The sequence below is a fragment of the Lathamus discolor genome, chromosome 6 (assembly GCF_037157495.1).
Source record: "Lathamus discolor isolate bLatDis1 chromosome 6, bLatDis1.hap1, whole genome shotgun sequence".
Lineage (NCBI taxonomy): Eukaryota > Metazoa > Chordata > Aves > Psittaciformes > Psittacidae > Lathamus > Lathamus discolor.
The window spans coordinates 8,575,399-8,592,033 of NC_088889.1; the positions used below are offsets into that span (position 1 = coordinate 8,575,399).

General features: G+C 48.0%; 1 protein-coding gene across 1 annotated transcript; it reads right to left on the reverse strand.

Annotated features, from left to right (window-relative positions):
- Positions 1–494: 494 nt before the first annotated feature.
- Positions 495–7,369, reverse strand: RHOV (ras homolog family member V). The gene is made up of 3 exons (XM_065685541.1): positions 7,086–7,369; positions 3,633–3,691; positions 495–3,315 (listed from the first exon to the last, which is right to left on the reverse strand). Exons 1-3 carry the CDS (start codon positions 7,279–7,281, stop codon positions 2,875–2,877), a joined length of 696 nt encoding a protein of 231 aa, XP_065541613.1. The 5' UTR covers positions 7,282–7,369; the 3' UTR covers positions 495–2,874.
- Positions 7,370–16,635: the final 9,266 nt, after the last annotated feature.

Consider the following 16,635-nt stretch of genomic DNA (forward strand, 5'->3'; position numbering starts at 1 on the left):
TTTGTGCCCTGTGTGGCACAGACAGATTTTTCCAGCACTTGAGCAGTTTTAACTACTAAGGTAGGTTGAATAAAGCTGGTCGCTGAATTACTCACCAGCCTAATGACAGAGCAGCATGCTGTTATTAAGGTTCCAAATGCAAACCCTACATGGGCTTGTCTCAGTGAGTGTTGGGAGGGCCTCCTGGCTGGTCCCTGGATGGTGGCTTCTGGGGAGAGGCACTGAAAGCATTGCGTGTTTGCTCCTCCATCCCCCTCGGCAGCCTCCACCCTGAGTGGCTGCTGAGGGAGAGGAAAATGTACTGAGGCAATAGATGGGTCTTGGAAGGTTTCAGCTATGAGAGGATTTTTACCATTACAAGTGGGGGTTAGGACATAGAGGGAAAAGTGGGGCAATTTGCCTTGTATGCCAGTGTCAGGAAAATGGAATAACTCCTTTTCAATCTTAAAGCCCAGGTTGTTTTGCACTCGTAATTAAAAAATTCCAAACACAAATTATGGACATTAAAAAAGAATTTATTTGAACAAATATCAGACACAATCACAGAGGAAGAAAGCAGCTCTCAGTTTCTTTTCCAGAATGAAATAATCCCTGTGTCATACCAAGCTACTGCAGCACAACCCTTGCTCTCCTCAGCAGGAGGAAGGCTGGTGTTCTCCCCACCCATGGAGCTGCTCCATAGGGGTATGATGTGCTCCTTCACAGGCCACACCACAGCCCTCGGTCTCAAAGGCTAAAGAAATGCATGAAGACCCAACAGACAAACTGAACTGGTGATACAGCAAAGGTGCCTGTCCAGGTAAGAAATACATGTAGGGATGCACTGCTGAGTGAGAGCCCTGTAAGTGGTGTCCTGTTATATAGGTGTGTAGGACATGTCACGTCTAGCTGCCACCTCTGTACTCCCCATCTCTGGGGTCTCCTCACTGAACCCTCGCTGATGCCATTTCAGCTGGGTGACTCCTTTCAACATTCAGCTCTTTTTGCCAGGCCATCCTTTCCAGGTCTCTAGGCCCCACCCTACAAGCAGCTACTTCCCTTTGCAAGGCCTGCCCTTCTCTTTCACACCATGATACTGCCCATGCAGACAGCAGGCTTGTCTCATGTCCTAGGGACTACATGAGCTGCACCACAAAGGGAATTGTTGTGAGACAGTTGCAGGCATTTGTTTGAATCCAGAACCATACTGTGTTACTCTGGGTTTTTTACAGGCCCACTAGCTCCGGTATGCTTGCTTTTGGTGCAGGGCAAACAATCCACAGCTATGTCACCTTCTCCAGTGTTCCCAAAGTGAGGGGCCATGGCCAGATGCAGAGAACACCCCGAGTATTGAAAGCATTGGCTGACAGAGCTGTCATGCTCTGTGCTACATACACCAGAACGAAATGTCTCTGTGAAAGAAGCTTGAGAAATTGATGCAAGTTCTGTAATAAAATGTGAAAAGACCCACTGGGAAATGAGTCCCCAGGGAAACAGGTGAGAGGGGAACAGAGCAAACGTAGTGAATGTTTTCCTCTGGCAGCAACTTCATGGATTTCCTTTGCTTTTGATTTCAACAGATAAAACAGTGACTTTTAAGAAAGGGAAGCACAATGGAAAGAAGCCCTGAGCCCTTCATTCCTGTTCTGCAGCCTTAGGAAGAACCGTACAAAGGTACATTCTGTTCTCCTGCATAGATCTGAAACTGAGGGGTTTACTGACCAAGAGAAACCTTCTCATTACAACCCCCTCCTTTTGATTCAGAACTTAATGTATGGACAACATTACTTTGAAATTGAGATTATGAGCAAATTTTCAGGTCCCTGCAAGATTCCCTGAATATTAGCATCTCAACTAAGTAGAATCACAACTTTCATTTAACAATGTTCATTCTTCTTTCCTTCTCCATCTCCCTTTCTTCCTTCCATCTATCTTTTCCCTTTTTATTCCTTCCCTTTTCTTCCTTCTCCCATTACATTCTTCTCTTCTCACATTACATGCATGGCTCTCCATCCACCTTTCACCCCTTGGTACTGTTATAAACCCTTTGCTGACAGTTTTGTCTCTGCTAGACAGAGAGAGCCACTCATCACTGTCCCTCACCTGTTCTTTCTCTCCAAACACCACACACACACAAAAGGCCTTTCAAAATAAGTCCCCAGGTTCATGACTACCTCTTCAGACAGGACTATAGCACTGGCATCCACTGGACCACAGAATCCTCTCAGAGAGTATTTTGCTTATAAAGAATTACTGTAGCTCCCAGTGCCTGCTAATGGCCTTTATATGGGAAAACCTTCTCAAGGGTACTCACAACACAGGACCTTTAAGAGTGAGCGCTGCTTTTTCACAGCCCAGTGACTTGTACCTATCTTGGCAAGCAGAATCAGAGGGGGGATCCCAAATCTCTCATTACAAACTCTGCAGCCCATGTCTGATCACTTTGCAGTCGCCTGTAACTGCCACTGCCCTACTCTCTCCCAAGCCTGTAAATCAGCCAAAACATAGGCAGACTTCACAAGTCCCTCACGTTTATTTTGCTGCATCAGAACTCTTGTGTGTTAGCCTCAGACAGAAAACTGGTCATTCTGAACAATGTAAGGAGCCTGCCTGTTCTGGGGTACTGAGTTGTGATGTATGAAAGGCTCCCATTAGTCTGGGACACTACAGACATGTCCAGCAGGTACTTAGAGCTGCCTGGACCATTCCACATCCCAGCACAATGGAAATCCAGTTAGTGTCTCCTAGGCATCTGATACTGTAACCCAGCAAGAGCCAGGTTTCCAAGCCCAGCAGCTTATCATACCCTCCTCACTGGGGCCATAGGAGCAGTCCCTCCAAGAAGGTGCAGAGCCAATACTGGCATAGGTGTTTCTTCCCCTCCCCAAAGCAGCTTCAGACAAAGCAGAAGAACTTCTTCCAGCGGCACTTGGAGAGAGTTTTGATACCTTTGGCAGTCATCTTCTTTTCCTGCCGTGCTTTGTGCTCAACCCCACTGACAATGGCCATGTCAAAAACTTCTTTGAGGTTCTTCTGAGTCAGTGCTGAGCATTCCAGGTAGGCTTCAGCCCGGATTTTATCAGCTAGACCTTCTGCCTGAGGCCGGGGCACAGGCTTCACATGGTAGCGATCCAGGCTGATGAGGACATTGACATCGTCCCGCAAGTCTGCCTGTGTCCCCACTAGCAGCACTGGCGCCCGGGGGTTGTGAGTTCGTATCTCGGGGATCCATTTCTCAGTAATGTTCTGAAAGGAGCTTGGATTTACCACGCTGAAGCAGACAAGGAAGACGTCGGTGTCAGGGTAACAAAGCGAGCGCAAACAGTCAAAGTCCTCCTGTAGGAAATGGAAGGAGGGGAAAGAAAAAAGGCCTTTACTGGACTGATCTCCTAACAGCATGATGCTGCAGTGTCTTTTTCACACATTAGATAAGACAGCAACTCCCTCATTGTGCTGATTTGGCCATGCCATGGTTCAGACACAAGTTTCAGACACATTCACCCCTCTGTGACTGCCACATCAGCAAATGGCTAAAGCTGGACTAGTGCATTGCCTTCCTGCCTTCCTTCCCAGTTAAATACTGCCTTCCTGAAAAGCCTGCTAACAGTCCCTGTCCCACAGAAGCAGAGATGACAGCTATTGGTAGAGCTTACCTGTCCAGCAGTGTCCCACAGCTGGATCCGGACTGGGGCTCCATCCACCAGGACTTGCACTGTAGCAGAAAGAGAGTAAGGATGAGTCTGAGGGATTTGCCCAGCTCACACACATACATTCATACAGGCTTTTCCCCAGAGCACTCTGGTTTGTATCCCACTGAACAGACTCCCTGAAGTCACTCAAGTCTGCCCTCCTCACTGGGCATCCTCCCAAACCGTACTGAAACAGCTGAAGGTTGCACGGGGAACATTAAAAGACCCTCAATAGACATTCTGATTTGCTTAGCCCTCAGGTGTTTTGGGCTCTTCTGTAGTTCCGTATTACTGGACAACTGCCTTTCCAGGGAAGAAGAGCCCTCAGTCAAACAGTGCCCTGAGAACAGCTTGCTGTTCTTCTTCCACAACCCAAGAAAGCAGATATGGATAAACACAAGCAGAGGACTTCAGCAACTTGCTCTTAGCTTCTTGACCAAGGGTGGAAGTTGAAATCGGTCTCCATTACACATGCTACTGGAGATTTGTCCCATCCAGGCCAGAAATTTGGCTGAATTTATACATACAAGTGTTTCTGTGAGTGCCCTAGCTAAAGAAAAGCAAGACCCAAACCCAATTTTGAAATGAAGAAGCTATTAAGGAAACAGGAAACAGTGATGAGTGAAATCCCCTTTGGAGACTCTCCCCACGCTGGAAAACTGCTGAGTTACACAGGTAAGGTCTGCTCCCATTTCACTCCCTAATCACACTAAGCCTTCATGTGGTATCAGCTGACTCAGACTGAGGGCTGGCAGGACCTCTGATGGGAATCTGGAATGAAACTGTTAGATGTCTAAGTGCACAGACACCACAGAGACTGGCTGGGGACTGAGGAAAGGGAGAAGAGGGCTGGGGGAGCTGGAAAGCACTTGAACAAGGTGGATGGGGCTGAGCTCTGAGGAATAGAGGCAGGCATCCTGGCTAAGGTTGGTGACAATGGCTGGCACTTAACATGAGCTAGCTAAACTCCCCTGCTGTGCTCAAGGAGGAGGCTTTATTGTCCTTTTTGTTTAAACAACAGGAAAAAAAAAAAAAGCCCCAAAACAAAAGCAGGCTCAATCTCTTTGTGATTCTTAAAGTAATTATTCAGGTGAGAAAAGTGACAGAAACAACTGACTAGGAGAGTTTAACAAAAGCTCCTGAGGAAAGCGCTCCTCCCTGAAAGCAGTCTGGGGAGAAGGAGGACGACACAGAGGAAAGATGAACTGCAGTATGGTGGGAGACCGAGACAAGGAGAAAGGAACGGATGGGTGCGTCCAGCACAGGGCCACTCCTCGCTGCAGCGTAGCTGAAAGTCAGTGCTTCCTTGTGACTGGGAAACAGTTGGGATGTTACCATATCTTTGCCCCAGAGGAGGAAGAGAAACCTGTTCCTGATCAAAGAACCTGCTAGATCCTGACTTGATCTTCAAACCACTGGGCATTTGCCTTTCTAGTATCTGGTTTCTTCTGTCTCACAAGTGCACCGAGGGAAGGAATTAGCATTTCTGCAACGTTTCACCATCTTCAGAAGAAAGGCACCACATGTATTACCTGCTGCTCCAGCACTTGCACAAAGTTTTGCTCTATCTGCTGCAAGCCTCAGCTACGCTAGCAACAGCCCTCCACACACCACCCTCAGGAGGTCCACACCCTGGGGATGAGGCTGGATTTCGGTACAACAGCACAGGGCTGGCAGAACAGGATAGCCTGGTGGAGAAAGGTCACCAGGTACACGTTCCACTCAAGTCTGCTCTACCTGCCAGGGACACCCAGCAGGAGGTAGCACCCAGAAAGATGTGGCTCCATCACAGTCCCAGAGCTGTTCTCATAATGCGAGGCTTTCTCCTGCCTTATCCTTGGAATTACCATCCCCAAACCAGGATTAAGGTTAAGATGTGAACTGCTCGGTTCTCTTGGTAGCTGCAGGTATTCCCTAAGAGTGAAGGGAATTGGGTTGAAGTTTCTGAAATGGATCCTGAATTCTAATTTGTGAGTCAAGGGAGGGACTTCCTTCAAGGTTATCCAGGTTAAGAGTAGGGGTGGGAAGGGAAAAGTCTCTGTTCTCCCAATAAGCAGAAAGTGAACTTCAGAGACCCATTTTTAATGCTTTTTATTTCTACCAGTTGCAAATCCTATGCACCTCTGGAAGTCAGGATTGGTACTTGGACATTGAGAGGCGAGCTAAACCCATGTGCAGCTCTCTTCAAATTACTTACTGCTAATCGGGGAGTCTCTGAACTCCCGCTGCCTCCACCTTCCTGGACTGTTTTATTACGGGTTTACCCTTTCAGAGAGTGTGGAGGTTAATCTATGGTAATTTCAAGCTTCTTTTAGCCCAAACCATACCCATCAATGTGAAGGGAGCAGAGAGAGCAGTAACCCTTCCCTTGGAGGACTCAAGAGCTCCTTACATCTGTTCCCGAAGGGCTGCTGGACCTTGAACAGCAGGATGTTCCCTGGCCATTTCCTTCAAGTGACAGCATGAGAGCTTGGAGAGGGTCAAGGCAAATCAATTCCCAGCGCAAGAGTGAGCAACTGGGGGGACATTCAGACAAACAGAACACTCCCTCTAAGAACCCATGAGACTATGACACATGCGATGTCTCGTTCCTGGTCTGACCTGAGCCCATCTGTAATCTACTGATCTATGCTGTCATATACTATTGTGTTTCTTCATAGCAAATGAAGATCAGAAATCTTTCAAAGGGCTTTGTAATTTCCAGGGGTTTATACTAGAAATTGGAGCCCAAAAGGAAGAGGAGAGGGAGAACAAAGATAGCATTTACAAAAGTGGAGACTAATGAGAGCTCATCAGCTAATAGGGAGGGCAATTCTAGCCAGACTTAAAGCTCTTCAACTTTTTGGGAAGTTCTGTTCAATGCTAACTTCATTAGCCACATTAACCACATTAGGACACGTGGGGAAAAGGATGTTTTTCTGAGTACCAGTTGAAGGTAGAAAGTCTACAGTGCAACGCTGTGATATTTCTGAAGCTAAAATACCCCAACAGTAGCAGAAAAATCAGCTGCCTTCTCTTTAGTCATAACAACACAAGACCAGGAAGGTGCCCAGTTTCGCAGCACTCTCCAGCCAACTTGATAGGGAAGCTGTGGCTGCCCCATCCCTGCAGTGCTCAAGGTCAGGTTGGATGGGGCTTGGAGCACCCTGCTCTAGTGTAAGGTGTCCCTGCCCGTGGCTGGGGTTGGAACTGGATGAGCCTTAAGGTCCCTTCCAACACAAACCATTCCAACCCATGACACACAAACGCAGCACTCCCACCCGCTAACTGCACTGACCATCTGAGCGCCGGTGCGGGCTGCGGGGCTCTATGTCTCAGGCTGTGCCCACCCTCACCGACACCGGGCACTGCCCGCCCCACCGGCGCCCCCGCCACCGGCTCCCGGCAGCACCGCGCCTTGCCCCGCCGGGCGCCTACCGGAGAAGGTGTCGAGCGCGGTGGGCTGGTACTCGTCGGGGTACCCGTTGGTGGTGTAGCTGACGACCAGGCTGGTCTTGCCCACGGCGCCATCGCCCACCAGCACGCACTTGATGCCCAGCTCCGGGCCGCTGCCCCGGGGGGGGCTGTGTCTCCGCAGGGCGGGCGAATAGTCCAGGAGCTCCTGAGGCGGCATCGCACGGTACCGGTAGCCGTGGGTGGGGGGGCTCAGTGCGGGGAGCGGCGCGGCGGGGCCAATGCCATGCCCGGGCGGCCGGGCTGCTGCCGGGGATGCCGTGCGGGACCGAGCGCTCCAGCCCGCCCAGCACCGCTGCTCATCGCTACACCTGCCGCCCCGCGCCCAAAACCGGCTCCGTTTCCCTAGGCCCGCCCCGGCCCGCCCCAACGGGAGGGAGCCCGGCACGGCCCGCCCCGGCTCGGCCACCTCCTCCCGGGGTGCACCCGCCCCCGAGCAAGCGCCTACTCCCGGGATCCCGGCAGCAGGCAGGCCGTGCTCCGTGCTGTGCACGGGTCCATCCGTGCACATGCCCTCCTCTCACCCCACTCCCCCCCGTACCAAAAGAAGCAGCACCGATGCATTTATTTCCTTTTTATTTATGTTTCCTATTATCTGTGGTTTCTGGCATAACAGGAGTATTACCAGCAGTGGGAGGGACAGTGGGGCCCTCAACACAAGAGGGATGTGAACCTACTTGAGTGAGTCCAGAGGAGGCCATGGAGATGCTCAGAGGGCTGGAGTAGCTCAGCTCTGGAAACAGACTGAGAGAGCTGGACTGGGTCAGTCTGAAGAAGAGAAGGCTCAGGGAGACCTTAGAGCAGCTCCAGTGCCTAAAGGGGCTACAAGAAATCTGGAGAGGGGCTTTGGACAAGGGCCTGTAGGGACAGGACAAGGGGAATGGGTTTAAAGTAACAGAGGGGAGATTGAGATGAGACATCAGGAAAAAATTCTTCCCTGTGAGGGTGCTGAGGTGCTGGCACAGGGCGCCCAGAGAAGCTGTGGCTGCCCCATCCCTGGCAGTGTTCAAGGCCAGGTTGGATGGGGCTTGAAGCAATATGCTCTAGTGGAAGGTGTCCCTGCCCATGGCAGGGGTTGGAGCTGGATGAGCTTTAAGGTTCTTTCCAACCCAAAATATTCAATGATCCTATGATTCTATGAAATACATCCCGTTTGTTCACTATGTGACTCCTGTTTACTGAGCTCCTCTGACCCAGCCAAGCTGTTGCTACATGCTGGCAAAAGCCAGAGTGTACTTTCGCATGACATGTGCAGGAGTTCCCAGTCTACTGCCTTTTTTCATACCTCTGGTAGCTCACACACTACCCTATGCCCTTGGCAGCTGAGAAGATGTCTCCATCCCTGCCCTGAGGAGCTCACTGTCTAAAGCAGTACAACTAAACAAACAGAAGAGTGGGAGCACACCACTTAAAAGGAGAGATGTGACCACGCTATCACAGCAACCGTTGCACCCCAGTGTAACACTGCCAAGTGATTGAAAACACCGGAGGGAAAGTATTAATGCAGGCAAGACCTATTATTGCAACACCAGCTTTGAAAGTGGAGCTGTTTCCTAATGGAGGAGCTAAATTCCAGCCATGATGAGTGCCCCCAATTCAGCTACATGATGTCCTTGTGCTCTCAGCAAGGGAGATCTGTCTGCACTAGGCAAGTTCATGCTGCAAAGAGCCATTGATTAGCAGTTCCCGAGTGTGTCCCACTGTGGTTTGCATCCATGCTAAGAAGCTCCCCAGAAGTTGCACTTATATTAATGCTAAACTTGAGAAGCAATCTTTAGGTCAGCACAGCCTAAAATGCTTTTTCCCATGGTTGACAGAAGTCCACAAGCACTGCAACCCCTCAGGCTCAAGAGTCTTGGCTGGAGAAAGCATGTCCGCTCTTTGGAGACAAGCTTCCTGGGAGCAGCAAGGTGGTTTTTTCTGTGCAGTTTTCTCTAGCAGTTTGCTTTAATCAGCCTCTTCTGTGTTTTTACTGGCACAACCTTAAATTTCTATAGCTACAAAAGATGGGGATGGTATTATAAAGTATACTGCTGCTAAAACATGTGCCAGTCTTGCTGCAGTGAGTGGCTCCTAACTCAAGCGACTGGCTTGCATGAGACTGGCTTTTTCCAGTGGTAGTTCAGAGCCAGGCGACAGCCGAACTGCTCCAGAAGAGGCAGAAAGCGCTGGGACAGGCGATACTCCTTAATGTGCGAGGTGTGGCTGTGCCTCCGAGGGGACTGGCGAGGACACGCTGCACCGCAGCCGGGCGAGCAGCACAGCGGGAGAGCATCTCGCCGAGGTTTCTCAATGCGTTTTCAGGCTGACATTCTGTGAACTATGACATTTCCATTTCATCGGAAGAAACGAACATAAATGAGGGATTATTCACCAAATTGTTCACTGTAAGCAAGGGGGAAGGGACGAGGAGAAGCTGGCAGCTCTTGTTTCCTAGATGCTGTTTACTTAGGCGTGACTCGTTAAGAAGATACACTGGTGCCCCACACCAAGGACTAAATCCCCTTTTCTTTTATTCCTTTCCTAAAATCTCTTCCTTCTGTGACTATGGTATTTTTTTCCTTGCAGTTCCTGACAGCTGTTGGTTGACACACACTTAACTTGTGGATGAGCTTAAGTGATTTTTAATCTATATTTAAACTAAGCGATTAAGCAAACAAACAGCGCGGCTCCCACGGGTTCGTTTCTCAGGTCTCGCCTTGCTCCTGACAGCTCACAGAAGATGCAGGTTTTATTTCAGAACACAGCGAGGAGTCAAACATTTGGTTTTGCAAGGGTTTTGTGCAGTTTTGAGGGTTTTTTGCAGTGAAAGTCCATCGCATACCTAGAGCTGCTAAACTGACATCTGCAGGGACACGTGTAGGTAGTGGGTCCAGCAGAGAGCCCCACTGCACAACATGCTCCTCTGCCAAAATCAGCTTTCTGCCTGAGTGGGAAATGCACAGTCTTGGCCTCTCTCCCAGGGATTATAATTAGTACCAATTATGATGGTATTCCTCCTGATGTGAATTCCCATCCACTGGGAATTAAGTGCAGAAGATCAAACTCCTTTCAGGCGGACCAAATGTAGATTTCAGATACTGTTAGTGTTCAGCTGCTATTCAACTGGGCTGCACTATCATATGTAGCTTCTTAAATTAAATAGAAAAGCTGTGCTGTTACAGTACACAGTGAATTACAGTGGAAATAAATTTACATATTTGGCAGTGTGTGATTGTCACCACCAAATAAACCTTATACATCTGTACAAAGTCCCATTATTTTAAAAGCACAGATATGTACAGGAAGACACTTCCTTTTTCTGCCTGTTTCCATTAATTTCTGCCCATTTCTACTAATTATAGCCACTTTCTCACTGGAGCTGTGGCAGAGTCCAGCAACAGGTCAAGTTAAAACAGTAACTAAGCCAATTCGGATGAGAAGGAAACTAGGGCTTTTCCCTTGTGGTGGGGGCAAAGCTATGATCAGCTCAAATTATTCCATGTAATTTCCCCTCCGAAGTGCAGTTACAATATTAGGAAATTGTGCTGCTGGGATTTTTTGCTGCAAGTGATCCTGACTTTCACTGGCTCCTGAGCAATACTACCCTGCTGACAACATTGCATTCTGCCTCCCTGCCTGATCTCATTTGTAACTCCGCATGATGTGTGGCTACAGCCCAGTCTGAGTCTGCCTGAAAGTCACGGAGTGGGAGCCACTATCACAGTCTTTTGCAAGGCCTACTGAAGTGCTCACATTGCCTCAGAAGCAGCATTGCATGTTGTGGGAGTTGCCAGACCTCTGTTTTAAAAGAGAGCAGGCTCCCTTCTTACTAAGGGAGAGAGGAAGAGTTATCATCTACTCCTAACAGGGTAGTGAGCAAACACGGCCTTCAGCTTTACCTACAAGTGGGCTGCCTGTGTCAATACACTCCCTTTGCAAACGATGCCCTAGGATCACATTTCTGAATCCTTTCACAGGGCTATGTGTGAGAAACAGGAAACAATGAGAAAAGGAGGCGACAATGTCATCATACCAGTATGACAGGAGAGAGGGGATCTAGACTGAGAGAGGGGCTAAACTTCAGTGCAGGTGCCAGAGCAAACCAGATCCCAGTGATGTCAAGAGATTTGCTGAAGAAATCAAGAATCAGCCATTACCTGGCCAGTTGCCTTCATCATCACCAGCAATGAGACAAGCAGTGCTGAGTCACCCGGGGTTTTGTCATGCACCTGAGTGTGCATCCACCCTGGGAAAAATCAAGCATAATTACCACTTAAAAGAAGTGACAGACAAAAGGGTGAAGCCCAGAGCTGAGTGGTTTCCCTTGCGGTGTGCCTGCTCTAGTCATAGTCACTGCAACCTGCAGGAAGTGATGTCAAGTGCTTCTTCGCATCATTTTCTACCAATCTTGCAGAGGCAGAAATATCCACATCATACAAATCAGTGGAAAATCAGGTTTTGGCTATTTACAGAAAAATTACGACAGCTATAATCAATGGAAGAAAGATCCTTGTATTTGCTTTGCCATATAGAGCTCCTGATTGATAGGGGCTCCGTAGTTTCTGAGTCCGCAGCAATAAAAATACTTTATTGCTGATTCTATAGCACCTAATGGGTATTTCTGGTGTGCACTGGGGATGTGTGATTTTGAAATGCCATTTAGAAAAATAACAAAAGGAGGGGAAACAATGTGAGAATACAGCTCCCACTATCCTGGTCCCTGAACTACGTTTTTGCTCCTTGGAAATAAAAGCAATGCCATGAGGGATGCACAGGGATGTTCCGGTTCATCTGTTCATAGCCACTCTAGTTAAATGCAGATGCAAAAAGCTACAACAACAATATTATAATGCATTTTAAGATACTGGAATAATAAGTTTAAATGAAATGACAATGCCACTAGCATATACAATATATTTGTGAACGGTCCAAGGAAAGAGAGGCACCTGTACTGTACTCAGCCCCTTTCTCAAAGACAAATTCATCTCCTGACTTGTACAGGAAGGAGTTCTACCTCTCCGATGGTCTATAAATACTTTAGAAGTATGTTGCCATCTGCTGGAGAAAGTACATCTTTTAATAAATCAACTGATAAATGTGGGAAAATGGGCAAGGTTTAAGGCACTCAAAGCCCTTTCTTTAAATCTGAAAGAGAAACAGCAAATTTAAGACTAAGGATAGGCTGGGAGACAGTGCTCTGAGCTGAATTATGTCACTCAGTTAAGACACTTCACACAAAAAGAGGAGTTAACACTTAACTAGAATGAGGAGGAGAATTAGCAAGAGGAAGGTGATAAGGTCCATTTTCCCCAGGTGAAACAGAGAAAGGCAGGCAGTTAACACCTAACAGTGAGGGGCTGGGCTGAAGAGGGATCCCTAGGGAAATCATAAAATACTGTAAGACCACTGTCTCCACCAAGTTACCAGTTTCAGCTCTCAGCTTATCATCCGTAGATCTCCCCTGAGGATCAGAACTGAGGGATTAGCCACAGGGTGCTGGTGGTGGGAAAAAGGTTTTGTCACTGCGAAAGCTTGGGTTTGTCCTTTCTCTCTGGTGTTTGTATGCCTATTCTAGGAGTGATGGAGTGCACCTGTAGAGTTTCTATGAGGGCACTGTTTGCTTCCGAAGGGCAGCATGCTCTGGAGTGCACGTGTAGCATCAACAGACCTTGATAGCTCCCGTGTGGGAAAACTTCTGTAGGTGTCAGAGCTGTGGTATGCAGGTCTGCGAGTGCTGCTCTGGCATAATATGGTTCCACCGTGTGTTTGCTGGCCTGCAGGAAGTCTGCTTCTGACAAAGAGTATGAAGCTTGGGAGGTGGGCTAATGGCTAATGAATTGAGCTCCAGCAAACTCATTGCAAGCTTTGCTCTCCTCCAGTGTAAATTATAATTGTTAAATGGCTTCCCATGAACGTTCCAGTTCAGGTTCTCATGGGTAACTTGTGATACCTGTGCGTACACAGCCATGGCTGTAAAGTTGGACACAGAATTCAAGTGGCCACTCAAAGACTGTGTCACTGGGGAAGTGTCACTCTTGGGAAGTAGGTCACAGGGTTGTCTGAGAGTCTGTAACCTGCCTGATGGCCAACATCTTTGTTGATAATTTATGTAGGCTGTTGTGTTTGGGGAAATACACCTATTTGCCTATGGCTTTTATGAATGCAGTGTAATTTTTATGTTGATCACAATGAAGGAATGTTCTATATCCAGTGAGTGATGATCAGTACCACGTCTGTAGTGGAAATCTGTAGAGAAGTCCAGGGTATAATTCAGTTATAACTGTGTCACTAGGTTATCTTGGGGGCAGTTCAAGTAATTTAAATCTGAGCTGAGATTTAAATCTGAGCTGTGTTCTGCCCTTAAGTCTTCCCACAGCCGTGTCTTCCTGCCCTCTCTTCTGCACCAGCACTTGTGTTTAGATTGTGGATCACAAAGCCATTTGCTGTGGGGCAATGAACTGGCTCACTCTGCAGTCATACACGCAGTAATACCGCACAAGGTGTGGGCCAGACGGGACAGCCAGAAATGACAGAGGCAGTGTTGTGGGAGCCCAGATTTAGACAGGCTTAATCTGCTGGGAATCTGGATCTTGGACACAGTATATGTTTGTCAATACCATTATCTAGAATTGGTTCCTCAAGGCAGCTGAAGAGATTAGTATGCCATACAGCACCCAGATGTTTAGAGCTGTGTCCATAACTTGAAGAAAATTGTAACTGTTTAAGCCAAAATTACTGCAAGTGTGACCACAGCCACTGAAAAATAAAAGACCAGAATTTAGGTTTCTAATCCAAGTGTATCACCAAAATCACTCACTCCATTCTCCCCAACAAGTCCCTCTTACAGACTTACACCACTAGACTTACACATCAAATGTAATCATCTGATTCTCCATGTATTCCTGGTGAGTCAAAGAGCTCATAAATCTTCTGCCTGCAACCCTTACTCTGCCCTTCTTTTCAGAATACCAAATCTGTGAATGCAGCACTGGCATATAATTATTGCACATGTTTGTAAATGAAATAATCAGAGCAGATGATAGTGCAGATGGATGGAGCGGGTTTGTGGGCCTGGATTAGCTTTAGCTGATGTTTCATTTCCAAATAAGGTGAGAATCTGGCTTCCAATTTAACCACACTAAAAGCAGACACAGGTTTCTCATGAGGTATCAGCCCTAACTGGCAGTAACACCTGCCAGAATGAGAAAGAACTTCTCCCCCCAGCCAAGATCACAAAGATATGTCCTGAGCTAGGCTTTGAATAGAGACACCCCACAGAGCTGGACAGTGAGGCATTTGCGCACAGATTTCAAGTTAGCTGAATTTATATATACATTTAAAGAATTTATTTCCCCCTTATCAAATAACCCTTCAGTCTTCTGCTGCTAAAACTGTGGCTAAAGAGAGACATGTACAAGCATCATTGTTGAAGGCAACAGGGTGAGACCTCTGAAATGAGGGGTCAAGCTATTCACAGAGGTGAAGCTGCGCTGATGCAGAGATGCTCCAGGAAATTAATTGTCTCCCCTTTTTAAGAGGAGAAAAGCAAGAACTCCTTGGTTTGGTAAATCCTGGATTTGGTTCCTCTGAGTGAAGGCTATATTGGTGATGATTTTTGCAAAGGGCATTAATGGTCTAAAATGTCCCGTACACTAAAGGACAGTGTTTGAACAAGAACAAAAGGTTTCAGACTAGCCACAGTGTGTGTTAGACTGGAAATCAGAGCTTGAAATCATGAGAATAATCTGTATTTGGAACAGGTACGAGCTGGAGCGGTCAGGGTCAAAAATACCCACGCTTTCAGATAGAGCTTGATAGGAACAGAGAGAGAACTATATGATGTGGTATCTACAAGAGTGGGAGACTGGATCTGATAGCCCCAAGAAGTCCCTTCCTACCTCATTACCCTAAACCTAATGTAGTTTGTGTGCATCTTTTGAGAAGCTGAAAGAGAGCAGTTGCTGTTTATAATGATCAAGATGATTGGAGAGCAAAAGAGTGTGGTTTTGTTGTTTTGGCCCAGAGCTGCCACATGAGGAGGGCAAACAGCAGAGGCTGGGGCTGGGGCTGGGCTCCTGCCAGTGCTTGCAGGCAGGCTGAGTCAGGAAGAGCCATGTTATGATTTAGCAAAGCAGGCAGAGGTGACCCTGCGGAGCACACCATGGGAGCCTCCAGAACCCGGCCAGCCTGGGACCTGTGTATGCAGCTCGGCACCGGGGAGAAGGCCTGAGGCTGAGCAATGCAGAGCCATAGCGCACGGGGGTGACATGCCCTGTAAAAGGGCAGGAAGGAGCAAACTGCTACTGGTGGTGCCCCACTGCCACCTGAGGTGCAGGCTAAGGGTGGGAGACTTCCTCTGTCTTGTAATGGATCCCCTGTGTTGCAGTCTCTGCTGTACACTATGGGACAACACTGCTCTGTTCCTTAAGAAAGTGTTGTGAAGTTTACATAAAATATACAGTATATAGTGAAATATAGTATAAACATGTACATCTGTATTATCTATGATGAAACCCAGAAGTGTTGCATAAGAGATTAGTCTTTTTCTTAATGCCATTGTTATATAAATTCTGCTAGTTTAAGCTAGAGGGTGAAATAGAAAGAATAATTGTTGGCATATCAGAACAAAAGAAAACCACAGATTTTAAGTGCTATTTAGTGATACATAACCTGGGCCCACACAGTGTATAGAGGTGAAAGAAACTCGCAGAGCAAATCTCGCAGTTAAGGGCAGCCTTATGCTGTATCCCCATCTGCTGTGCCACAAGCATTATTTTAGCAATAAAGCCAAGACTGTACCATGCAGTGCTACAGACAAGTCGCAGCACAGGAATTTGTAGAGGAGTGTTCAAAACCAGCCGACCCCGATTGCAGTCAGTAGCATCACTAAAGTCATAGCAGGTTGGAGAAGACCTGTAAGACCGTCCAGTCCAGCTGTTCCCCCAGCACTGCCACGTCCTCCACTGAACTGCATCACCGGGGGCCTCATCTATAGCGTTTGAACACCTCTAAGGACGGTGCCTGCTCCAATGCCCGACCACCCTTTCAATGAAGAATTTGCTCCTTACACACAATCTAACACCACCAACCCCCCCCCCCCCCCCCCCCCCGCCGCCGCCCAGCGCAGCCTGAGGCTGATACCTCTTGTCCTGAAACTACTACCAAAAATACAGCCTAAAATACCGTGCTTGCAGTGCTATCACAACTAAGCGGTCCCACTACAGCACGCTGATAACACTCACAGGGTCATTTATCACACGCATGGCTGCACACAACAGGACGGCAGCGAGCAGAACCTGCAGGCACCAGAGATGCAAACCGCCTGCAAGCCTTGCTGCGGCTGCATGCACCCCAACACCGGGAAGCACAGTTATATGCTCATTTTAATGTATTATTAGGGACATGAAGGTCCCGGCTGCGACTACAGACGGAGTCGAGTCAAGACACACTCCTACCGCCATTTTGAGAGGGGCGATCCCTTCCCCTCAGGGAGAGACGCGGGGCCACAGCGCAAGCGCAGTGCGCGGCGGGG